This window comes from Tamandua tetradactyla, chromosome 15, assembly GCF_023851605.1.
Source record: "Tamandua tetradactyla isolate mTamTet1 chromosome 15, mTamTet1.pri, whole genome shotgun sequence".
In the NCBI taxonomy this organism is placed as follows: Eukaryota; Metazoa; Chordata; class Mammalia; order Pilosa; family Myrmecophagidae; genus Tamandua; species Tamandua tetradactyla.
The window spans coordinates 39,208,150-39,233,985 of record NC_135341.1 but is presented as its reverse complement, the minus strand read 5'-3'; the positions used below and the strand labels follow the sequence as shown (position 1 = coordinate 39,233,985).

Sequence of the window (25,836 nt, the reverse complement as noted above, 5' to 3'; positions counted from 1 at the left end):
AAAGCCATAGCTAAATAAAACCTAGTAGGGATGCAGCCAACACACTCCAAAGAACTACTGATGGCTGGGGAGTAAGACTTGGGCTTGGGCCTTCTCCTCAGGTAGAGCCTGATTCTCTTCAGCAGAGCCACCACTGTTACACTCACATCCCATTACCCATAGGCAAGAAGCAATCTGAGTCACAAGTCAACCAGTCACAGGACTCCCAGGGGCACCTACACTGACACTCTGAAGACAAAGCTCAGATTCAGCCTGTGCCATGAGCACAGGTATAGGGAGGAAGCAGTCACAGTGGATCCACAGGATGCTGAGAAATGCATTTCTGGCTCATCCACCATCTTTCTTGCTTGTTCTATTTCTGCAGAGCAGTTGGCTCAATGAGGGCTGCTGAGGACTGGGACTCTCCCTTCAGTACATAAAAGCTGGGATACCTGTCTCTCAACACATGGTTCCGGATCTCTTCCACCAACTGGAATGCCCGGGACAGAGGTAAGCGGAACACGTCTACTGCTAGGAGGTTCTTGTGCCAGGGAGATACTGAGGACTTCACAAATATCTGTTGGATGTAAGCCACTGGGGCGCCCATGTACTGCAGAAAAAATAGGGTAAGGAACAGAAAAGACAACTCAGCACATCAGGGGAAAATTGTGGGTCCAGACTCAGTAAGAATTTACTGAGCATCTGCTATGGGCAAAGCACAGTGGGGCCCCAGGGACAGGCCTTCAAAAATCAAAGACTTCAGCAAAACACTTTACCAATTTATAAATCACTTTCCCAAGTTTTTCTCAAAAGACCAGGGGTTAGCACACTATGCCCCACAGGCCAAATCAGGCTCAGCATCTGTTTTCCTAGATACAATTTTACTAGGACACAGCCACACACATTCCTTTGTATCATCTATGGCTGCTTTCAGGCTACAACTTGAGTAGCTGCAACAGAGACTTTCTGACCCACAGAGCCTAAACTATTTACTATCTAGCCCTTTGGAGAAAAAGTCTGCCAACTTCTGCAATAGGCTATAAGCGCCCCAAAGGGTGCAACCTATCTCATTGGTCCTGGTTTTGCTATTTGCATCGCAGTAGTTTCTGAAGATCAGAAGATCCAAATTTAAATCCCAGCCCTCCAACTGAATGGCCTTGGGAATGTTTTATAATATCTAGATTTCAATTTTCCCGTTGTGAGAGAGAAATGTCATTCATCCTGTAATATTGAGAATATACACACCGTACACATCGACACACCACACTCTGAGACATAACATGTACCACACTTGCCAGATATGTATATAAATATCACAGGTAGCGAGAAGTTTAACAGAAGTATTAGTCTTAAACAGCTGTGGAACATTTTGTCTGATCTCCATAAAAGTTCTATGAGAGGGAAGGAGAGGGGCTAGTATTCCTCTTTCCACTGAGGCTCAGAAGCTGGGACTGCCTAAGGTTTCACCATTGCAATGGACTCGACCCTAGGTCTTCTCTTGAACATCACACACATTTCTCACTAGAACCTGCCATTTACCCTGGAGCAGCTTACAACAGGCACTTAAGGGACAAAAGTGCTCACAGATATGTAACAGGTGAGGAACAATTGCCAGTGATGAGCACCACATCACAGAGCCCCCAAAATGAGAAGTACTGGTCAGTCATGGCAGGGTTTACAGTTAGGAGAGTAGCTGAGTGGGGCCACGAAGATAGGGAAGAATTTGGCATGGTGGGAGCAAGGCAGGGAAGGCATCTGAGGAGCAGACAACCTGGGCAGCACATGAATTCCTTTCAGGTGAGTAACAGAAATCACAGGTAAATGACAGTTGTGCCAAGAGAAAGCCTGACTGAACTGTCTGGATTTTAATCAGCAAACAAAAAATGTCCCTGTGTAACTCTGTGACCTGACAAAAGCAGTACTCTGGAAAAGTAATCCTGGAATTACACTGTGATTCAACTTGAAGAAGAGAAAGACTCCTCAACAGTGACACAGTGTAGGCTGTAGGGAGCCAAGCCTCCCTGAGGGACAAGATGACTGTTTTGATGCCTGTGTCAGAATCAGGAGCATGTGTATGAAGGGAAAACCAGTCACCTGCACAATTCCACAATCATTACTTCATGAGTAGGGTTCAAGATGCTGGACAAGCACAGCAAGTTAACATCTTCAGAGTCTCTGGACACAAGGAAACAACCTGAAGCAGCCATATAAGTCCCTATCAAGTTTATGTTTATGTTGTCTTAGCAGTGGCTCTGGGGATAGGAGGTCTCATTCACTTTGTATTCTGCCCCAAACCCAGCCCATAGAAGCTGCCAGGAGGGACAGAGGCACCTGAATAGAGCCATCTACCATGGGCTCTAACAGCAGCTCACTGACAACATGCTACTCTGGCACACTACTCTGGTACGAGTAGGGGAAGAGCTGTCCAGAAATGGCTCCATAGGGAGGGTTCCCTCCCACTAGCCACTTTTGTTATTCATCCCCATTGATGTCCCACTGCACTCTCCAAGCAGATGCTTCACATCTCCCCATCTCCATCATGATCTCAGTCCAGTTATTAACATGACTTTATCATCAACTCATCATCCAACATGTGTGCCATCAACCTCCCTCTTCTGGGCACCAGAATTCTCTTACAGTGGTTTATTCAGCAGACATTTACTTAACCCTCATCATTCACCATTTTAGCTTGGGCTCTCTCAGAAGCACACCCAGAGTTAAGTGTTTCATTTGGGAAACACAGGAAATACGGGGAGGGGTGTGGGGACAAGAGCAAAGAATGAAGGCAGTCAAAGGTGCATTACTGAACAAGTCACTTCTGTGGGTGACAGGAGTTAGCTGAGTAATTCCACTTCAGGGACTAGAGAGCTGAGGTATCTACATACCAACACTCCTGCAGTCACAGGTTGAGGGCTGCTCCTAAAGGATGAGAATTCTCCAGTACCTCAGGGTTCGTGTACCAGAGAGATCCTCTGACAAATGAGATGAAGGTGCTGGCAGCTGGAAGGCAGGCAGGAACTAAAATGGGAGCAGGGATGTGAGCCCTATCAGAATCCCTACTTTGATATTCAAGTGAGAAGCAGAACACGGAAACACACCAACACAATATAAAAAGGTATCCTAAGAGGGTGATGGAGGAAGCACAATGGAGTCCAGAAGCCACAGGGCACAGAGGAAGAACACCTAACTAGACAGAGGCAGTCTTCCAAGATGCCCCAATAGTCCCCACCTTCTGGTGTTCATGCCTCTTGAGAGTGAACTGGACCTACTGACTTGCTTCAGGCAAACAGAAGAAGGCAAAAGGGATGAGAGTGGGTAATAAAAGACCGTGACTTCTCTCCCTCCTTTTCTTGGAGCCATCACTCAGATGAAGTCAGCTGCTATGCTGTGGTCTACTTTGCAGAGGTCTATATGGCAAGGAATTGAGGGGGCCTTTGGCCATCACCTCAGTTCAATGGCTTGCAAAAAGCCTACCAACAGTCCCATGAGTGAGCCTGGAAGCAACTTCTCCCCTAACTGAGGCTTGAGATGACTGCAGCCTCAGCTGAGACCTTGCTTGAGAGACTTTGAGCCTGAGGACCTGAGAGACTTTGAGCTAAGGCACACCTGGATCCCTGGCCCACAGACACCGTAAGATGATACATATATGTGATTTTACTTTTTTTCTTTCGCGGGGGGGAGTGGTGATGTACATGGGCTGGGAATCAAACCTAAGTCTCTAGCACGCCAGGCAAGAATTCTACTACTAAACCCCATATATGTGATTTTAAGTCACTAAGTTTTAGGGTAATTTGTAATACGACAATAGAGAACTAACACAAAGGTTAAGAGACATCACTCAAAAACCGGGTAGGAGAAGGACCAGCCTCTCCAGAATTATCAGTTAGTTACATCCCCCTATCCTTTAGTAGCGACACTCCTCAACATGAAAAAGTCAGAAAGGGCATTGCCCAAAGATCCCTATAGATTAGGAGAAGGATCAAAGGAGAAGGAGAAGGTATAATGGAAAGAATAGGATTTGGCAAATGAGTATGACTGCTGAGTCACTATATTAATATTCCTTCTAGCCTACAGGGTTTAGGAGCAGCTAGAAGGATAAATCTGAGATGGTGGAATGGTAGCTGATGACAAACTCTGGGATCTCTTCTGTAACTACTTGTTGAAGTGTGCTTTGAAAACTATTGTTTTTTTTTTTCTTTCTTTGCTTTGTATATGCTATATTTTTCAATTAAAAAAAATGTCAAAAAACAATACTGGGTAGGAAGAGAAAGGGGAAAAGGTGTGCCTGGTAGATGGAACAGGACAGCCATTCCTTCCTTCTTTTCCTGTAACTGCCCAGTGCTCCTGCCCCACCACTGTGCTTCAATGTCCTCCTCCAGTATCTTCTCTCTTGACTCAGCTTATCTTTGCTTTACTCAAACTAATAAAGATACTCACCCCAGCCCAAAAGCCACTTCTCTGATGACATCCTATCACTCCCTATCTTTCCTAACTTCTTAAAAGTATTGTTAAGCAAATATTGATTCAGCTCTTTAAATCAGACAGCTTCCTGCTCCAACAGAGCTCAGTTGAGTGGAAAGAAGATTTTTTAGAAAGCCCATTTCAACACAGGTATACTACATGAGAAGAAGGCATAAAAGGGGAGTCAGAGCAGGCTTCCCAGAAAAGGGAACACCTAGCTAAGGATTCTCTACTTGCTGCCAACACCAGGCACTCGCCATTCAGACCTCTGTCTTCCCTTGGCAGTTATGCCAAGCCTTTGCAGTCAACTCATTCCATACACCTCACTTCTCAGTTCTTCTCAATTCTGACACTGAGGTCCTGACACAGGATGCCACCACTCCCACAAAGGCTTGGCCGAGAACATGACTTGCATTCTAGGGGCATGAGAGCAACAAGCAGACTCAATCGTCTTTTGCAATAAAAGATTAAGTCCACAATTGGCTCTCAAAGACGCAACACACACCAGGCTGGCCCTGGACACCAAGCATGGCCTGTCAAAGCTAGCCTCAGGCTTTCTCCAGCACTGGCAAAAACACTCGCGCTCCCCACCCCCACACCAACCAGGGAAGGGGGAATTCCTGATTCTGCTGGACCTCCGAGGGAAAGCAGGTTACAGGTAACTGCGTCATCAAGAATTGTACATGCTGTGTGTTCCATGCAACACAAAAGAGGTGCCTCAGGTGAGAGATAAGTGAACCTTCAGAGACTCCCACCCCTCTGCTCCCCAGAACTTTCATCGAACAGCTGAGCTACAAATGGGCAGAGGCTGGTCAGATACCATTCTCCAATAAAAATGTCTGACTTCAGACTCACTGTCTTTTTTTTTTTTTCTTTTTCTTAACTCACTGTCTTTTAAAAAGTTACTCTTGGTTTCGATGACCTTGACAGTCAGGAGGAGTACTGATCAGGTATTCTGTAGGATGCTCCTTTACTGTCATGAGTCTGACATTTTTCTCTTGATTAGGCTAGGATTATGGGTTTGGGGAGGAAGATTACAGAGGTGAAGTATCATTTTCATTACACCGTATACTGCTGTAACACACACCAGATAGGCTTCTAATTCAACAACAGCAGAGCCAAATATATAATAAATTACTCAGTTGCTCCATTAACCCAAATAAAGTGGGGAAAGAATGTGTAATCACTGTCAGAGAGAAGGTGGGAGGGGAAGAGCTCTGGTCCCTGAGTCTTGGTTTTCTCCTCAACAACAGACTCAGGGAATTCAGCACCAGTCCACGGGGCTAGAGCACAGCAGATGTGAAGAAGAGCACTCTGTTCACTACCAAAGAAATGAATAGACACAGGCTCATGAAATTGTATGATTTCCAGATAACGAGTCCAGAGTTACAATGAGTTAAGTTCTGTCCCTGGGACTCTCAAATAGAAAGGCTGTTTTTTTCCTCACTCAGTCCAAGGACAGTCAACTGAGAACAATATGGTCCAGAAGAAGGAGTGGGCTTAGAGACAGGAGACCTGGAGTTCCAGTCCTAGTGTTGATTTCATGTAAACTATATAACTGTGGCATTTAATCCCCACAGCTGCCTTCCCCGTAAAAAAGGTTCAAAAGAACTTTTTTACCTAACTGTACGGTGAGAAAAAAATAATACCTAACTAATGTGAAAAACTTCAGTGCACATGGCAAATACAAGACGCGATGAGGACTCTGATGATACAACATTTTCTAGGGATGCTTAGTGGTTTTCGCACACACCTAGTGGCAAGGAGGAGATAGTCCAGGCTCAGCACCTGTGCATGCTGGGTGAGTAGCCCAGACCTGGCTGCCACAGCTGTGGCAACCACAGCTTTCTAGGAATCACACTTTTGCATCATTTCATGTCTTCTTTTAATAAAGGCTATTCATTAAATGCATAACTAAATATTTCTGCTGCCTTTGCAAAGCTGTTCAAATACATGAATCCATCAATCAGAAACTAACCACCCTCACTCACAGAACCCCATGCCTTGGCCAATCTCCACCCAACCCCTGTGTACAACGCTGAATACCTACCCACTCAGGTTGCTCATTAGGGTCTCCTTGTTTGTGGTCAGAGTTCACAGGCGGGGGTGAGTAATCCTTCACAGGGGTGGTGAATTCCACAGGTCCTGTTCCTGGCAAAGGGAGTTTCAGCAGTGGATAGCTGGGATGAACAAAAAAGAGGAAACTTAGGACACTATGGGAGACAGATCTTGCTCCAAAATAACAGTGACACAAGAACCACTATAGCTGCAACTAAATATCCATTTTCTAAGGATAAAGTCTCTCACAATAAAATCCACTGGCCTTGAAATGCTTCAAATGGCTCTCAGTCATTCTCTAACTTTCTCTTTTCAATCCTACCCTGGAGCCACCCACTCCTCTCTTGCTTCTGAGGCTCTGTTCCTATGGGAACACTCTTGCTTGTACTTCTAGATGACTCATATGTGAGGCCACAGCTATAGCTTCACTTGTCCCAGAAGTCTTTCATTTTTCATCAGTCCCTAAGGTCTTGGTTGGGGCCCCTCCTCCTACGAGGTGCCAAAAAACCTGCACTCACTCTGATATGGGACTTATCACTAACAGTGGACTTAAAAGTTTTGTAAAGTTTCTGTCTTTACAAAAAAAGGATAGGCTCTGATTCTCACTGGGTACCTAATGATGTGCCAAACACTGATTCAAGTGCCTTCCATCTATTCATTTCTTTAATCCTCATCAAACCCAATGATGCATGCAAAAGTTACATCTCCATCAGAATGTGATAAAACTAGGATGCAAAAACAGGCGATCTGTATCCAGAGCACACTCTTGACATCACAGTAAATTGCTTCATGCTACATTCCTGTTTTGTTTGGAAAATTTAAAGACCATAAGTTCCTTTTAATATAGGCAAAAGAAAACCCTCAGAAAAAGATTCTACAAAATGCAAAATACAAGGGAATAAGAATCACTGTCCATGGCTATCAAACTTCTCACCAAAATGAAAGCTTGGAAGGAAAGTTTCAGGCAATTTTCAGAGGTAAAAATGCTTACCTTTCAAAAGTCAGGAAAAAGACTAAGGACATTTTAAGAACAATGTTGCCCGGACTTCCACTGCCATTCCCATATTTCCACAAAACTCAATTTCTAGGACCAGACTGTACCCTGGCAGAGAAAATGAACCATGGGTTCCAAAACCTCCCCTGTCCTCCTTATCTCAGCTCCATCTGTTACGTCAAACTCCTCTTTCTCTTATTTGTCTCATCTGGTCCTATGGATTCTTGAAGGCTTTATCTTCAAAATACATCTGGAATCAACTGTGATTCTCCACCTTCCACTTTAGACTAAGCAACCACCCATTCTCACCTAGAACAGCACACTAGTATAGCTGACTCCCTGCTTCTACCCCGGGAATCACTTCCCTTTTTTTTGAGTCAAGAGTTTTTTTAATGATAAAAAGAGACATGTTGTGGTGTGTGAATATATCTCAATAAAACTGCATTTTTTTTAAAAAAAAAAATGATGGCAAATATGTTTTTAAATATCAGACTCATTTCCTAAAAAGACATTGTTATATTCAGTTTTCTTCAGAGCTACTATATGTTTTAACAGTTTGAAATCAAAATGCTTAATTTTTTTTATATAAGCAATGTGCCAAAACAAACAGCCAATTATTTTATTGAAAACAAAGCCATTTTATCTTCAATAAAATAATGGAAGTGAATTAAACTTTTTGTGTACTCACAAAAACCGAACACTTCAGAGCTACTCAATAACTAGGATATACATTTAAAATTATGAAATCACTTCCTTTTCCCCCTTTCAAATATGGAAGTGAAATCCAAGTCCCACTGTTAAGAGGGACTGTTAACATCAGAGCCCTCTTCTCCCACCCTGCCCTGACTGATACCATCCCACTGGCCATAAACCACACTGCTTTCTGCTGCCACACCCCACCCTTATCCACACTGACCTTATATCTGGGCATGTTGACCCAACTTCCAACTGCCAGCACTTGCATTTCTTTGCTTGAGAGGTTTCTTTGGCTGCTGGAGACTGCTCTGCCTGAGTGAGATGGAAATTAATGCTAACTGCAAGCAGCCCTCAACCAGTAGTCCGTTGTGAAGATTAGGAGTTGGCAAATTAGCCCACAGGCCAAGTACAGCCCAGGCCTACCTTTTATGGTTTGTAAGCTAAGAATGGTTTTACATTTTTAAGGGTTATATAAGACAAAAAGGAAAACAAAGAAAAATATGCAACTGAGACTGCATGTAGCTGCAAGACCTAAAATATTAACAATCTGGCCCTTCATAAAAAGTCTGCCTACCCCTGGCATAGAGAGTTGTCTACATTCAAGTAGGAAGCACAGAGGTGCATGTCCCATGCTGTCTCCGCAGAGCTCCCCTATGTGATTAATCTCTGCTGCTCACAGAAGTAATAACCTGCTGAATCTCTGATGAGCCTCCCCACAAGTGTCCATTTCATCTCATACATAAACTACCGGACTTAAATCCTTGGCTCAGAGCTGCTTCTAAAGAAGCCCAAACTAAACCACTTTAATTCAAATGCTAGTCAAATTCTTGCCTACTCTTCAAAGACAACTCCTGGCCACTAGCCCCAAGCCCAGACAATTAGGTACCCCTCCTCCATTATGGTAACCTGAAAACACTGACCCCAGAGATTTCTATTCATCTGCTTGATTAATACAAGAAACTTTTAGGGACAGGACATGCCATTTTAATTTCTGGATCCCCAATGCCAGCCACACGTTCAAGCAATGTATGCTGATTATCTACCTGATGTTCTACACAGGGCTGCACAGGACCTCATGTCTGGGAGGGCTCTGTGCTTGGGGTTTAATCCTCTGCAGCTGCTATCTTGAAATTCTTAATCAATTTAATTTAAACCTGTTTTTTAAATGGAGTCCAGTGGAACAATGAAGCATGAGCTAAGGACTTGGAATATAAGCTCGCCAATGGTTCCTCGTCCCAAAACGGCCCTCCCTACCTAGTCGCCACATCTGCTGCTATCCCCAGCAGGGCCCAAGGGTAGAAACAAGGAAGGTTGGGGTCACATGTATACATGTGTATCTGGCAGGCATCTTATCTTGGCAGGGGCAAGCCTCGCACCCACTCCCTTCCAAATTTATTTTAGTACCTTCAATAGTACTTTTTTTCTGCTTTTAAAATAAATACTGGGTTCCACAATTTATGTAGCTAGCCTTGGTTTGATGCCATGGCCAGGTATCTGTGATGGAGTGCTCCAGAGTCACTGAAGACGTATAGAAAAAGCAACCACAGACGTGACACTCAAAGAAGATATTGCACAAGACATCTCCCTGGAGACATCACAGGTAGTAGGTGCTCTTTCACTTTTCAGAGGAAAACAATACAGGATTGAGTGGAGTCTTTTGATGAGGAAGCAAAGGGGAAATTTCTCAGGCTGCCTGATCTCTCATCTGCTTGAGGAAATGTGGAGTGATAAAGAAATCTCTGATCCCCCTAAGGCTTTCCAGAGCTTTTACAGGGATTTTTTTATTTTGAGGCCAGAAATAACTTCCGCTTGGGAGAAGGCTGTGGTTTTGAAGTGCCAAGAATAAAAACGTCAGGGCTATGCAGCAGGTGCAGGAAGCTGAACACCAGGCCTCTCCTGATTCCTGATTAGGGCCAAGGTCAAAGGAGCTCTGGGATTTTGTTCTCAGTTGTCCTGTCTGGTTCTTCAGAGCACAAATGCACAAAGGGCTTTAGTTACTCATATTTCTTTCCTGTTCATGGAAAGCAAATATAAATGTGTCTGGAGAGTAGCCACATGGGTAAAGAAAGAGGCACCCTATTAAATAGTCCCCATGGGCACATCCCCCAAAGCGCCATGGTGATCATGGGGAAATGTAAGATATAAGCAGAGAAGAGAAAGAGAGAAATGGAGGCTGCCACATCTAAGATATCCAGCCTCAGGCAGAAGGTAGAGCTTTCCTTCCGAGTAAAAGGAGTAGTAAAGTGGTCAAGTCTATTTCCAAACACTGACATGGAGTAGAAGATTAATGTACTTCAGGGGGCTTCTTATGGCCTCATCTTGATTCCTACTTTCTCTCCACCTTCTCTAACAATGAGCAGCAGGTTGTGGAATAACAAGTGACTCGATCTTCACAATAACCTCTGACCTGCACGTAGGACAGTCCACTCAGCCTGGTGCCCAGGCCCTCTGCCTACACTCCATGGTGTGCCTACTGCTTACCAGGGTGGGTCCAGAGCAACAGCACCCCCTGACTTGCTGGGCCACTGCTGGAACACACCTTGAATACCAACTACCTAACCTCTAGGAAATGTAAGCAGATACTTTTGCCACAATGCCTATTTGTTCCCAGATGCATCAGATTTTCCCAGAGGAGACAGCAGTCACCACTCCCAGAGGCCAGGCAAGAATAACTAGAGCTCACTTGCAAGGCTCAGTGTTTGGGTCATCTGAAGTACTATCCTTGGCTCTAAATCATTTAACTTGCAGCCCCAACAACAGCTCAGAGAAGAAAGTCACACATCCCATGGCTGTTTGAGAGAGTCCAACTCCCTATATACCCAAGCCCTCAATCCTCAGACAAATTTCTAAGCTCGCTGATCACCATCCCTTTCAGTCCTGCTTGTTCCCAAGCTGTAAATGACCACCAGCTCCTCTAGTTCTGCTCATTTTCAAGGATGATCCAGTAGTGGTGAAGTGGAATGGACCAAAAGTATTTCCACAGTTCAGGAGACTGCCACATCCATATAAGGATATCACGTGCAATGGTCCTATGGAATTAAGTTAAACAAATCTTTCATTCTATGAGCAATAAAAAGTAAACAATTATATGGAGACTAAATACCTAACAGAATTACTAAAAGCTGTCTATTATCCACACTTTGTTTTCCGCAGGAAACCTATGGCTCTGGTGGACAAGGGAGCTGCTCTGGACATAAAAGCTCCCCAGGGTGGAAGAAAATAGCAAGGCTAGTGGCCCTGGATGTAGGAGCTTTGGTCTCTTCATCACAGAGTCCCAAACTGTGGATTCTCTGACATAACCTTTATTCTCTTTGGAGGCTGAGAGAATTCTTCTAACCTTGTAAAACCTTTCCTAAGTCAACCAGATTTTTAGATAAAACAAACAAAAAAACCTCAACTCCTTTACATTCACATGACAATGACACTGAGGACACAAGACTACGAACATCATAGTGCAGGCAGGTCTTTCCTCTTCAAGAAAAAAAGGTTGACTGCAAAGAGAAGAGGAAAGTAGAGTGATGTCAGAGGGTAGAAGCAATGAAGGACAGTAGGTGCTTAGAGGAGCCTGCCAAGGTACTACTGTCTTGACTTTTTGTTGGGGGAGTGGTGAGCTGAATGATGACTATCATAAACAGTAAAGAAGCTGAGGAAAATGCCACCTATTCTTCCTGCCCTGCAGGGTTCAGGGCAGGAGTGCTCTCCCAAGAAGCTGCTCTGATACTTTTTCTCTTTACATCAAGGCTGGGAACATCTGCTATACACATTATCCAATTAACAGTGCAATCATCTGCCTCTAGCCAAGAACATGAGTTTTTGAAGGGAGAGACTATCTCTGCACCACCAGTCTAGCAAGTGTGAGGCATATATTATAACCACCTTTATTAAGATGGCTACAAAAACCTACCTTCATGCTCTCTCCTCCTCAATTTCTTTTGAGCAGGACAGCCTGCCTCAAAAATCCTCTCCATTCTTTGACTAAGCAGATCCTGCCTGCCCTGCTCCTGGCCAGCACCTGGGCCCCTCCTTCTCAGGCCGCTTGTTCAAGGAGCAAACTCTTTGTAATGAAAGATATCAGCACCAAAGAGTGCTCTTCAAAGAATTTCATATCACCATGGTGTAGTGGAGAAAGTATAGATTTTGATCTGCCACACAGACCTGCAGTTCTAGCAATTATTACTTACTAGCTTTCAATGCTAAGTTTCATCATCTTTAAAAGAACTAAAAATAAAGATGCTAGGAGATCACATGAAACCAGTCCAATCCTACCCCAAGCCTCATTCACCCCTTTCTCAGGACTGATAGTCAGTCAAGTACACCTGTGGGATATGAGGTGGCATTTGCCCTGCTCAGCTGCCCCTGGGCTGTACTTGTTGTAATGTTTTGTGAAGACATGTCTACTCCAGAAAAATATGTTCTTAAATTTAGTCCATTACTTTGAGTGTGAACCCATTGTAAATAAGACCTTTTAATAAGGCTACTTCAGTTAGGGTGTGGTCCACCTCATTCAGGATGGGTCTTAACCCTATTACTGGAGTCCTTAATAAGAAAATTTTGAAATTCAGACAAGGAGAAGGAAAGCCACAGGAAGCAAGAAGTCGAAACAGAACCTAGAAGAGAAAGAAGAGACTAGGACACACTGCCATGTGCTTTACCATGTGACAGAAGAGCCAAGGATCAAGGACTGCTAGCAGCCAGCTCTGGACCGCCAGTCTTTGGGAAGAAAAGCATTGCCTTGATGATGCCTTGATTTGGACTTGTTTCCCAGCCTCAAACCAGAGCTCAACATAGCACAGCCAGAGATGCTCTGGCTGTGCTACACTGAGCTCTCGCATTTAAGCACCAGCCAATTAAATCAAACATCATTCATTGCAGCAGGATGTCCACTCCGTCAACTTGGCAACTACATGCATCACCTTAAACAATATTAACAGCGCAAAAAATTCTCTTCTAGCTGTGGACCTATGAATCTCAAAACAAGTTATATGATGCCAATATGCAAAGGAGGACATTTACAGGATACAGGTTTTCATTTCCATAGGGAAAAACTGGAAGGATCACAGGAGTCACAAGACCCAAACAGTTCTGAAAACCTGCAGGGCAAACACCATGGGATTTCAAAGTCTGAAAGTCATTTATCCTTCAGCTTTAGAAAGTGGCAGTCCCACCCATTCCAAGGGCTTATGCAGTGGCCCACCTCTTTCCAAATCAACCCTGGGGGACATTGAGGAGACCACCTTTTTCTTGGCTGCACCCTCTCCAAACTTTGGGGCCACGCCTGGGCTCTCGGCCACGTCCAGAGCGACACGCTCAACCACTCCATGTGGGACCAAAGTCCTTTGGCCACAATTTGAATCCCAGTTTCACCACTTATTAGTTCTGTGGACCAGACACATCTCCAAGTCTGCACCTCCGTTTGGTTAATTGAAAGTATAACTGGATAACTCCTCAAGGCTGTTGTGCAGATTGATGAGACATTTAATCATACCCCAGTATGGTGCCCAGAAGGAAACCTTCAATGAATGAGGCTGATCTTTCATATTCCTAATTATGTAAGAACTTGAGATCATCAACAATCAAAGCAAAGAGAGCATTTCAGAATCAACAAATAAAGCAAACAGAGCATTTCAGGACAATTAAAGCAAACATAACATTTAAGAACTCTAGCACAACATTCAACAAAGCTACTAACATTAAATATACAACGAATCTGGAAACCAGACTTCTTTCAAGAGTAAAGGGTAATACCATGAGTTCTTTTCATGGCTGTCAGTGTTTTGGAGCCAAAGGGCCATCAGAAATGACTTCACATCAAGTCCCTCCTTTTGCCACATCATCGGCTGCTACGGTCGTTAGGCTTCTATGAGTTCCCATGACAGACAGGATTGTGAATTGAGGGCAGTCCTTGGTAAGCACACCAGGTCTGAGACTCAACAAAAGTTCAGAAAGCAACTCCACACGAACACAAGAAAATGACTAGAGAGCAGAGAAGTAAGCCTCTGCTTCCCCGTAAGAGGATGTACAAAGAATTGTTCAACTGGATTTTGCATTGCAACACCTAAAGGTTCCTGTTACTAACCAGGTACTAAAGGAATCTACCACTGTTGAGGAGGAAGATCATGCCTTTCTATTATCAAGTAGTTTCTAAAAAAAGCATCTAAATATTATTTTAGAATAGATTGCCAGTGATATAAACAAATCTGGTCAATCACTAAGGGCCAGTCTGGATTGTTTTAGTTTGTTGGTTAAATACCCATAGCTAGAGCTCCCCACCAGCATCTCCAATGAGCCTCATGCTACCACTGTTTAAAAAGCACAGAGCCTAAGGACTCCATAGTAGTCAGGGTTAGGGCATGTACAGTCTCAGACACTAGCTGGCTATATCCAGGGTAACCCAGAAACATACCAGCAGGCTAAGATGCAGATTCCCGTAAAGAAGATGATGGGGATGGGGTAGGATGCACAGAGCAGCCCATGGTTGTAGAAGGCACGAGATATCTTCTCACGCAGCCTTTCAGTCAGGGTCATCCTCAGCTGAAGTCACCTTGCTGCCATCCCGAAAAGTGACCATGGATCAGCCTGGCACACACAGGATAGCACTAATGGCAGACACCATCTAGAGAATGGGTACCTGGCAGGAAGAGAGAAAGGCTCATTATCAGAGGGTGCTTGGCTCTGCAAACTAGGGTTGCTGTGGGGAGGTGGCAGTTATGTGAATGGGAAACAGTTTCAGGACACCTGTGCAAGATGTGGATATCCCTTCACACACACTCTCTCTCTCTCTCTCTCTCTCTCTCTCTTTCTCTCTCTCTCTCACACACACACACACACACACACACACACTCACACACAATCTTGGTCATCTCTTAATGACTCAGGGCAGCTTAGAAAGCTGATTAGAAATCAGCAGATTAGAAATCAGTCCAACGAATGAATCCAAAGAACTGTCCCTCTAATTCTGGTAATAAGCCCAAACCCATTTCCTTATTAGGCATTTCTGAAAAACTACTCTCCAGAGAGGGCATTTCCCTCATATGTAGAATAGGAAAGAACACCTGTGGGTAACAGACCACCTTCAACTGATTTCTGCCAAGTGAGTGTCTGGGATACCCTACTCACCCTCGTTGGAAAAAACCTTTGCACATTGTTCCGGAGCGGTTTAGTGTGTGCCCTGGAGATGGCAGAGAGCCTGGGTGTGGCCCCAATGCTCGGAGAGGGTGGGGCCGAGAAAAAGGTGGTCTTCCCAATGTCCTCCAAGGTTACATTCAGAGAGAGGCAGGAGAGGCAGGCTGCTGCAAAGGCCCTTGGAAAGGGTGGGACTGCCGCTTCTAAAACCCCAAGGATAAATGAGTCTCAGACTTTGAAATCTAATGGACTTTGCCCTGCAGGTTTGCAAACTGTTTGGGTCCAATGACCCCTATGTTCCTTCCAATTTCTTTCTATGGAAATGGGAATAATATGTATCCTATGACTGTCCCTCCTTTGTATATTGGCAGCAGATAACTTGTTCTGAGTTTTACAGGTCCAGAGTCAGAGGAGAATTTTGCCTTATGACAGACCATGCCTGTAATTGACTTTGTGGAGATTTTGTACTGTTTTTGACTTGTATTGTATTTATATTGTTACAGAAATGGTTTAAGGCTTTCTGATATTGTAATGAAATGAATGTCTTTTGCATTTAGAAAGAACATGTCTTTGGGGGTCCAAAGGGTGGAATGTGCCAGTTTGAAGCTGTTATGTACCCCAAAAAGCCAAGTCCTTAAACCCTCATTCAATGTTGCTCAGTGTGATCTTTTTTATTGTTTCCCTGGAGATGTGACCCACCCAGTTGTGGGTCTTTCCCGGATGCCTCAGGTTGGATATTTTCATGGCCTTATTACTGTAAACTTGCAACTTAAATTCCCCTTTGTAAAAACCATTTCCTTTCTGGTATACTGCATGGCAGCTTTTACAAACTAAAACACAGGGCTACCCAGGAAAACATACATTCTTTTACAAACAGTGATTCATGATAAAGAATGTTCAGTGGGATCAGCCTTCAATATAAAGACAACAAAAGGCTTAGCCCCAACCTAAAAGTCACCAATGTTCACCCTGATAGCCATATTAGGAGAAAGTCTCTGTTCCTGGTCACTGAACTACTCGGGGAGGATGAGGGCAGAGGGTCCCTCTTGTTCCTTCCTGCCCAGCAACTGTCTGTCTCATTCTATGAGCAGCCCAGTGAGGCTCTAGGGAATCACCTCTCCCCACAGGATCTGGCTTGGATGGACTGTCATTCAAGGTGCCCCTCCCCAACCCAAGCCACACTGGTTAGGCCTCTCTCCCTGGAGTTTGACTTCTGTACAGAAAGATGCAGGAACTAGATATGGTGGTGCTTATTCATCCCACATAGGTCCCTGATGCCAAGAGCCCCAGGGTTGCTCTGGCTCCAGTCCCTTCTGAAGACTGGCTTGTCAACTTTTCTTTCTTTCCAGTCTATGAGCCACCCCATATCCTTCCACTGAATCCCCTTTTTGCTTATATTAGCTAAGTTAACTTCTGTTGCTTACAAAGAACCTTCACTAAATACACACAATGGAAAGCCCTAACAGAAGACTCTGGGGTCTAGAATTCTCTCACTTACTGAGCTCTCCAATAGAATCCACATTTAAATCCACTTCTCCTAAACCATGCTGCTGTTTCCTTTGGTCTGTGCTAGAGAGAACCTGCCCAGACACATGTCTTGGCTTGATTAGGCTCCCTGATGAAATCCCAGGCTGAAGAGATGACTACTCAGAAGTGTCAAGGCCAGAAGTGAAAAGCCAAAAGGAGTCACAACAGCCAATTTACAAGCCTGAAAAAAACAGTCATCACTCCTTCCACCTTCCTGGAGGCATAAGTCTGAAGTACACATGTAGTTTCACAGTCTAGGAGTCTTCTAAAGAAATATGAAGAACTCTCTGTGGGTCCACTCAATAGGGAATGAACAGAGGAGATAGCAAGTGACAACTGCTGGTCCAAGAAGAAGTGTTCACAATAGTTCCACCATTCACAAGGCTCACCTGGAACATGAAAGGGCACAGAAGTCTAAAGCCTGTGGACCCACAGCAGGAGACTAATGCTTGTGGTTAATGCCCAGCATCAACAACTAATGCTTCTTCTCCTATCCCTGCCCGCAGGAGGAACACACACAGATCAGCTGCAAACCTTCAGAGAGATGCTGTCAGGAGAATCCCTGAAGACAGATGGCCATAAACCAGCTGTGGCTTTTTCCAACCTTGTTGTTCTGACAGCCCCACATCTGTTTCCTTAAATGTTCCCCAAGGCCGGACCCTCCAAGAAATTCTGATACTACTAATCCCCTTCACAGGCCTCTGCTACACACATATCAGTAATACTAGGAAAAGGGATCTACCTTTAGAGTCCAGATCCAACAAACACAGCTATTAATACAAGAAAAAGATATCTCATTAACTTCCATTTGCAGCAAATATGAATCTTTCTGTCATGACCTCAGGAAAGGTCTTCTTCCATTCATCTCTATTAGTTATACCAACCGTTTAATTTTCATACTGGCTGGAAAACAAAGCTGAAAAAAGAAATCCCAAGTTTAGTTCAATACACAGAATCTAGTAAGACATCATCACTCTGTTCCACAGTCTGACCTTCTTCTTTTTTTTTTATTAATTAAAGAAAAAAAAGAAATTAACACAACATTTAGAAATCATTCCATTCTACATATGCAATCAGTAATTCTTAACATCATCACATAGATGCATGATCATCATTTCTTAGTACATTTGTATCGATTTAGGAAAAGAACTAGCAAAACAACAGAAAAAGATATAGAATGTTAATATAGAGAAAAAAATAAAAATAATAATAAAAAAAGAAAAGGAAAAAGAAAGAAAAAAACAAAAGACACAAACAAACAAACAGACAAACAAAAAAAAACTATAGCTCAGATGCAGCTTCATTCAGTGTTTTAACATAATTACATTACAATTAGGTATTATTGTGCTGTCCATTTTTGAGTTTTTGTATCTAGTCCTGTTGCACAGTCTGTATTCCTTCAGCTCCAATTACCCATTATCTTAACCTGTTTCTAACTCCTGATGGTCTCTGTTACCAATGACATATTCCAAGTTTATTCTCGGTTCACATCAGTGGGACCATACAGTATTTGTCCTTTAGTTTTTGGCTAGACTCACTCAGCATAATATTCTCTAGGTCCATCCATGTTATTACATGCTTCATAATTTTATTCTGTCTTAAAGCTGCATAATATTCCATCGTATGTATATACCACAGTTTGTTTAGCCACTCGTCTGTTGATGGACATTTTGGCTCTTTCCATCTCTTTGCAATTGCAAATAATGCTGCTATAAACATTGGTGTGCAAATGTCCGTTTGTGTCTTTGCCCTTAAGTCCTCTGAGTAGATACCTAGCAATGGTATTGCTGGGTCGTATGGCAATTCTATACTCAGTTTTTTTAGGAACCGCCAACCTGCCTTCCACAGTGGTTGCACCATTTGACATTCCCACCAACAGTGGATAAGTGTGCCTCTTTATCCACATCCTCTCCAGCACTTGTCATTTTCTGTTTTGTTGATAATGGCCATTCTGGTGGGTGTGAGATGATATCTCATTGTGGTTTTGATTTGCATTTCTCTAATGGCCAGGGACATTGAGCATCTCTTCATGTGCCTTTTGGCCATTTGTATTTCCTCTTCTGAGAGGTGTCTGTTCAAGTCTTTTACCCATTTTGTAATTGGGTTGGCTATCTTTTTGTTGTTGAGTTGAACAATCTCTTTATAAATTCTGGATACTAGACCTTTATCTGATATGTTGTTTCCAAATATTGTCTCCCATTGTGTAGGCTGTCTTTCTACTTTCTTGATGAAGTTCTTTGATGCACAAAAGTGTTTAATTTTGAGGAGCTCCCATTTATTTATTTCTTTCTTCAGTGCTCTTGCTTTAGGTTTAAGGTCCATAAAACCGCCTCCAATTGTAAGATTCATAAGATATCTCCCTACATTTTCCTCTAACTGTTTTATGGTCTTAGACCTAATGTTTAGATCTCTGATCCATTTTGAGTTAACTTTTGTATAGGGTGTGAGATACGGGTCCTCTTTCATTCTTTTGCATATGGATATCCAGTTCTTTAGGCACCATTTATTGAAGAGGCTGTTCTGTCCCAGGTGAGTTGGCTTGACTGCTTTATCAAAGATCAAATGTCCATAGATGAGAGGGTCTATATTTGAGCACTCTATTCGATTCCATTGGTCGATATATCTATCTTTATGCCAATACCATGCTGTTTTGACCACTGTGGCTTCATAATATGCCTTAAAGTCCGGCAGCGTAAGACCTCCAGCTTCATTTTTTTTCCTTAAGATACTTTTAGCAATTCGGGGCACCCTGCCCTTCCAGATAAATTTGCTTATTGGTTTTTCTATTTCTGAAAAATAAGTTGTTGGGACTTTGATTGGTATTGCATTGAATCTGTAAATCAATTTGGGTAGGATTGACATCTTAACTATATTTAGTCTTCCAATCCATGAACACGGTATGCCCTTACATCTATTTAGGTCTTCTGTGATTTCTTTTAACAGTTTTTTGTAGTTTTCTTTGTATAGGTTTTTTGTCTCTTTGGTTAAATTTATTCCTAGGTATTTTATTCTTTTAGTTGCAATTGTAAATGGAATTTGTTTCTTGATGTCCCCCTCAGCTTGTTCATTGCTAGTGTATAGAAATGCTACAGATTTTTGAATGTTGATCTTGTAACCTGCTACTTTGCTGTACTCATTTATTAGCTCTAGTAGTTTTGTTGTGGATTTTTCCGGGTTTTCGATGTATAGTATCATATCGCCTGCAAACAGTGATAGTTTTACTTCTTCCTTTCCAATTTTGATGCCTTGTATTTCTTTTTCTTGTCTAATTATACTCTGGCTAGAACCTCCAACACGATGTTGAATAATAGTGGTGATAATGGACATCCTTGTCTTGTTTCTGATCTTAGGGGGAAGTTTTCCATTTTTCCCCATTGAGGATGATATTAGCGTGGGTTTTTCATATATTCCCTCTATCATTTTAAGGAAGTTCCCTTGTATTCCTATCTTTTGAAGTGTTTTCAACAGGAAAGGATGTTGAATCTTGTCAAATGCCTTCTCTGCATCAATTGAGATGATCATGTGATTTTTCTGCTTTGATTTGTTGATATGGTGTATTACATTAATTGATTTTCTTATGTTGAACCATCCTTGCATACCTGGGATGAATCCTACTTGGTCATGATGTATAATTCTTTTAATGTGTTCTTGGATTTGATCTGCTAGAATTTTGTTGAGGATTTTTGCATCTATATTCATTAGAGAGATTGGTCTGTAGTTTTCTTTTTTTGTAATATCTTTGCCTGGTTTTGGTATGAGGGTGATGTTGGTTTCATAGAATGAATTAGGTAGCTTTCCCTCCACTTTGATTTTTTTGAAGAGTTTAAGCAGAGTTGGTACTAATTCTTTCTGGAATGTTTGGTAGAATTCACATGTGAAGCCGTCTGGTCCTGGACTTTTCTTTTTAGGAAGCTTTTGAATGACTGATTCAATTTCTTTGCTTGTGATTGGTTTGTTGAGGTCATCTATTTCTTCTTGAGTCAAAGTTGGTTGTTCACGTCTTTCTATGAACCCGTCCATTTCATCTACATTGTTGTATTTATTAGCGTAAAGTTGTTCATAGTATCCTGTTATTACCTCCTTTATTTCTGTGAGGTCAGTGGTTATGTCTCCTCTTCCATTTCTGATCTTATTTATTTACATCCTCTCTCTTCTTCTTTTTGTCAATCTTGCTAAGGGTCCATCAATCTTATTGATTTTCTCATAGAACCAACTTCTGGTCTTATTGATTTTCTCTATTGTTTTCATGTTTTCAATTTCATTTATTTCTGCTCTAATCGTTGTTATTTCTTTCCTTTTGCTTGCTTTGGGGTTAGTTTGTTATTCTTTCACCAGTTCTTTCAAGTGGACAGTTAATTCCTGCATTTTTGCCTTTTCTTCTTTTCTGATATAGGCATTTAGGGTAATAAATTTCCCTCTTAGCACTGCCTTTGCTGCGTCCCATAGGTTTTGCTATGTTGTGTTTTCATTTTCATTCACCTTGAGATATTTACTAATTTCTCTTGCAATTTCTTCCTTGACCCACTCGTTGTTTAAGAGTGTGTAGTTGAGCCTCCAGGCATTTGTGAATTTTCTGGCACTCTGCCTATTATTGATTTCCAACTTTATTCCTTTATGATTCGAGACAGTGTTGTGTATGATTTCAATCTGTTTAAATTTGTTGAGACTTGCTTTGTGACCCAGCCTATGGTCTATCTTTGAGAATGATCCATGAGCACTTGAGAAAAAGGTGTATCCTGCTGTTGTGGGGTGTAATGTCCTATAAATGTCTGTTAAGTCTAGCTCATTTATTGTAATATTCAAATTCTCTATTTCTTTAATGATCCTCTGTCTAGATGTTCTGTCCATTGATGACAGTGGTGAATTGAAGTCTCCAACTATTATGGTAGATGTGTCTATTTCCCTTTTCAGTGTTTGCAGTATATTCCTCACGTATTTTGGGGCATTCTGGTTCGGTACGTAAATATTTATGATTGTTATGTCTTCTTGTTGAATTGTTCCTTTTATTAGTAGATAGTGTCCTTTTTGTCTCTTTTAACTGTTTTACATTTGAAGTCTAATTTGTTGGATATTAGTATAGCCACTCCTGCTCTTTTCTGGTTGTTATTTGCATGAAATATCTTTTCCCAACCTTTCACTTTCAACCTATGTCTATCTTTGGGTCTAAGATGTGTTTCCTGTAGACAGCATATAGAAGGATCCTGTTTTTTAATCCATTCTGCCAGTCTATGCCTTTTGATTGGGGAATTCAGTCCATTAACATTTAGTGTTATTACTGTTTGGATAATACTTTCCTCTAACATTTTGCCTTTTGTATTATATATATCATATCTGATTTTCCTTCTTTCTACACTGTTCTCCATACCTCTCTCTTCTGTCTTTTCGTATCTGACTCTAGTGCTCCCTTTAGTATTTCTTGCAGAGCTGGTCTCTTGGTCACAAATTTTCTCAGTGACTTTTTGTCTGAAAATGTTTTAATTTCTCCCTCATTTTTGAAGGACAATTTTGCTGGATATAGGAGTCTTGGTTGGTAGTTTTTCTCTTTTAGTAATTTAAATATATCATCCCACTGTCTTCTAGCTTCCATGGTTTCTGCTGAGAAATCTACACATAGTCTTATTGGGTTTCCCTTGTATGTGATGGATTGTTTTTCTCTTGCTGCTTTCAAGATCCTCTCTTTCTCTTTGACCTCTGACATTCTAACTAGTAAGTGTCTTGGAGAACGCCTATTTGGGTCTATTCTTTTGGGCACGTGCGCTGCACTTCTTGGATCTGTAATTTTAGGTCTTTCATAAGAGTTGGGAAATTTTCAGTGATAATTTCTTCCATTAGTTTTTCTCCTCCTTTTCCCTTCTCTTCTCCTTCTGGGACACCCACAACACGTATATTTGTGCGCTTCATGTTGTCGTTCAGTTCCCTGATCCCCTGTTCAAATTTTTCCATTCTTTTCCCTATAGTTTCTGTTTCTTTTTGGAATTCTGATGTTCCATCCTCCAATTCACCAATTCTAGCCTCTGTCTCTTTAAATCTACCATTGTAGGTATAAATTGTTTTTTCCATCTTTTCTACTTTGTCCTTCACTCCCATAAGTTCTGTGATTTGTTTTTTCAGTTTTTCTATTTCTTCTTTTTGTTCAGCCCATGTCTTCTTCATGTCCTCCCTCAATTTATTGATTTGGTTTTTGAAGAGGTTTTCCATTTCTGTTCGTATATTCAGCATTAGTTGTCTCAGCTCCTGTATCTCATTTGAACTACTGGTTTGTTCCTTTGACTGGGCCATATCTTCAATTTTCCGAGCGTGATCCGTTATCTTCTGCTGGCGTCTTGGCATTTAATCAGATTTCCCTGGGTGTGGGACCCAGCAGGTTGAAAGATTTTTCTGTGAAATCTCTGGGCTCTGTTTTTCTTACCCTGTCCAGTAGGTGGCGCTCGTGGCGCTCGTCTGTCTGCGGGTCCCACCAGTAAAAGATGCTGTGGCTCCTTTAACTTTGGATAACTCTCGCTGTAGGGGAGGGTCGCTGGCCGAAGCAGCTTGGGGGAGTGCCAATCCGAATCTCCCAGCCGGCCCGGGAATCCGCGCATGGGGAGGGTCGCCGGCCTCTGCGGCTTGGGGGAGCGCCTGTCCAAATTTCCCAGCCCGCCCAGGGCGCCAAGCGTGGCGGGGGGTGCCGACCTCCGCGGTTTGGGGGAGCGCCTATCCAAATCTTCCCAGCCAGCCCGGAGCGCCAAGCGTGGTGGGGGGGCACCGGCCACTGCGGCTTGGGGGAGTGCCTATCTACCGTTCCCAGCTGGACCGGGAAGCCACGTGTTGCCGGTCTCCGCGGTTTGGGGGATCTCCAATCCAATTCTCCCAGCTGGTCCGGGGGGCCGCATGTGGGGGGGGCGCCAGCCACCGCGGCTTGAGGGGATCGCCTGTCCAATTCTCCCAGCCGGCCCGGGAAGGAGGGAGGGAGGGTCTCCGGCTGCTTGCCGCCCCGGCCCGAGGAAGCGCGCGCCCCTCGGCGATCTCACTGCAGCGGGTTCTCCCAGCCAGTCAGCCGTTCCAGAATCGGGTACGCTGTCTTCTTGGTCTCTCTTGTGGCTCCGGGAGCTGTTCTGTATCGTTTCTACTTCCCTAGTAGCTGTTCTAGAGGAGGAACTAAGACCCGCACATCTTACTAAGCCACCATCTTCTCCGGAAGTCCCACAGCCTGACTTTCAATGCAAGCTATTCCAAAGCAAAATTCCTCTAATCTGAACCACTTTTTCTTACATCGCCTCACACTTACAGGTTGCTCCAGATCAAAATCTACAGCTCTGCTTCCAAAATTTAAAGAGACAAGATCTTGCCCTGGAGGCCTGAGTGGACATTATGTTTTTAAAAAATATGAACAATCCTGCCACCTCCCTTTGTGAGAGACCCCACTATAAGAAACAACAAAGGAGCTTAATATTATATATTCAAATCACAGAGCTGAACACATAAAGGAAAAAAACAAACAGTACTGTTGGAACCTGGACAGATGACAGCCCTGAGGAAGTCTACAGAAAAGATGAGGACAAATTAAGACCCACTCGCAGAAGACAAAGGGCACTAAGGAACTAATTGAGTCTTGAGAGTGAAGGAGGGAGGCAGGTTCATCCCACCTTGTCATAAGCTTGCTTAAGACGCCCATAACTTTGAACTCATCCGAAATGAGACAATAAATGTGGAACTTGGAAAAATCCATACACACAATATATATTAACACAACACATGATTAAAAAAAAAGACAATGGTCTATTTTGTGCCTGCATTCACCAAATCTTCAGCATTCATATATTTTCTTAAACAACCCACACATAGTAATAATCAACCAAAACAAATAAATATCCTAAAAGCCCAAGGAAGGAGGGTAGAATAGAAGATTGTAGGAGATACAAAAAATCTATACAGGCTGCCAGGCTATAGAGTTTACAAGTCCCAAACCTTTTCCATTATTACTGTTGAAAACTCCAAACAATCCAAGCTTTAGCCACACTGGATCGCTAAACTTATTCATACCACAAATGTCTACTGACTATCTCCTAGGTGTCTAGCAGTCCACCAAGCTTTAGTTATGTACAGGTAAACACAACAGATATGGTCCCTGTCCTCTGAAACGGAGAAAACAGTCCTCTAACAAATGGTACACAAACTAGGCCTGGTGGTATGAATGAAGCAAAATGTAGCAGCAGGAAGGATGACTCCTCACATAGGGGTTCAAAGAAGACACCTCTGGGAGGTGATTAATAATCAGAGAACCCACAAGAAGAGAGGGTGGAGTGAGCGAAGTGGAGACACTTTCCAGAAAAAGGAGAAAACACATGAGCAGGCTCTGGCTGAGCTGGCTTAGAGGGCTAAAGCAGACCAGGAGTACAAAGGTAGGGCAGGGAGGCATAAAAAGGAGGAAGTGGCTACAATCTTTGCCAGGCCTAAATGCAAGGGGAGGTAATTGATGGTGTTATGTTTTGAAATACAGATTTACAGGAAGTTGCAAAAACAACACAAAAGTCCCAGTGTACCATTACCTAGTTTCCCTCAATGATTACATTTTACACAATTATCATACAATATAAAACCAGGAAAGTCGTTTTGGTATGATGCGTGTGTGGGTTTAATTTAAAATATTTGTTATGACCACCTCAATCAAGATACAGAACTATTCTGCACCCACAAAGAACACCCTCCTGTTACCCTCTTACAGTCACACCTGCCCATTTCCCCCCACCTTCCCTAACCCCTGGTAACCTACTAATCCATTCTTGATCTCTATAATTTTGCCACTTTGAGAACGTTATCGTTTAAGAAAGGAATCACAATATGCAAACTTTGAGACTGTTTTTTCATTTGTCATAATACTCTTGAGATCCATCCAAGTTGTTGGGTATATCAATAGTGCATTCCTTTTATTGCTGAGAAGTGGTATGGTTCCTTTAATTCACCATGGGATGGTTCCTTTAACTCAACTACTCAAGGATATTTTGCCTGTTTCCAGTTTT

The 25,836-nt window shown here is 42.7% G+C and overlaps 1 protein-coding gene across 7 annotated transcripts in view; it reads right to left on the bottom strand.

The window, feature by feature from the left end:
- SCAP (SREBF chaperone) overlaps positions 1–25,836 on the bottom strand; it is a 94,575-nt gene that overhangs the window by 12,223 nt on the left and 56,516 nt on the right. For 3 of the 7 annotated variants that reach the window (XM_077129481.1, XM_077129485.1, XM_077129482.1), the window contains 3 exons: positions 14,592–14,816; positions 6,491–6,620; positions 432–589 (listed from right to left, as the gene is read on the bottom strand). In XM_077129481.1, the coding sequence (XP_076985596.1) occupies positions 432–589; positions 6,491–6,620; positions 14,592–14,713 (410 nt within the window). In that variant the 5' untranslated portion in view covers positions 14,714–14,816. Of the gene's footprint in view, positions 1–431; positions 590–6,490; positions 6,621–7,489; positions 7,646–8,408; positions 8,501–14,591; positions 14,817–25,836 lie in introns of those variants that run through there. The other 4 variants (XM_077129486.1, XM_077129483.1, XM_077129484.1 and 1 more) reach the window with 4 other exon arrangements.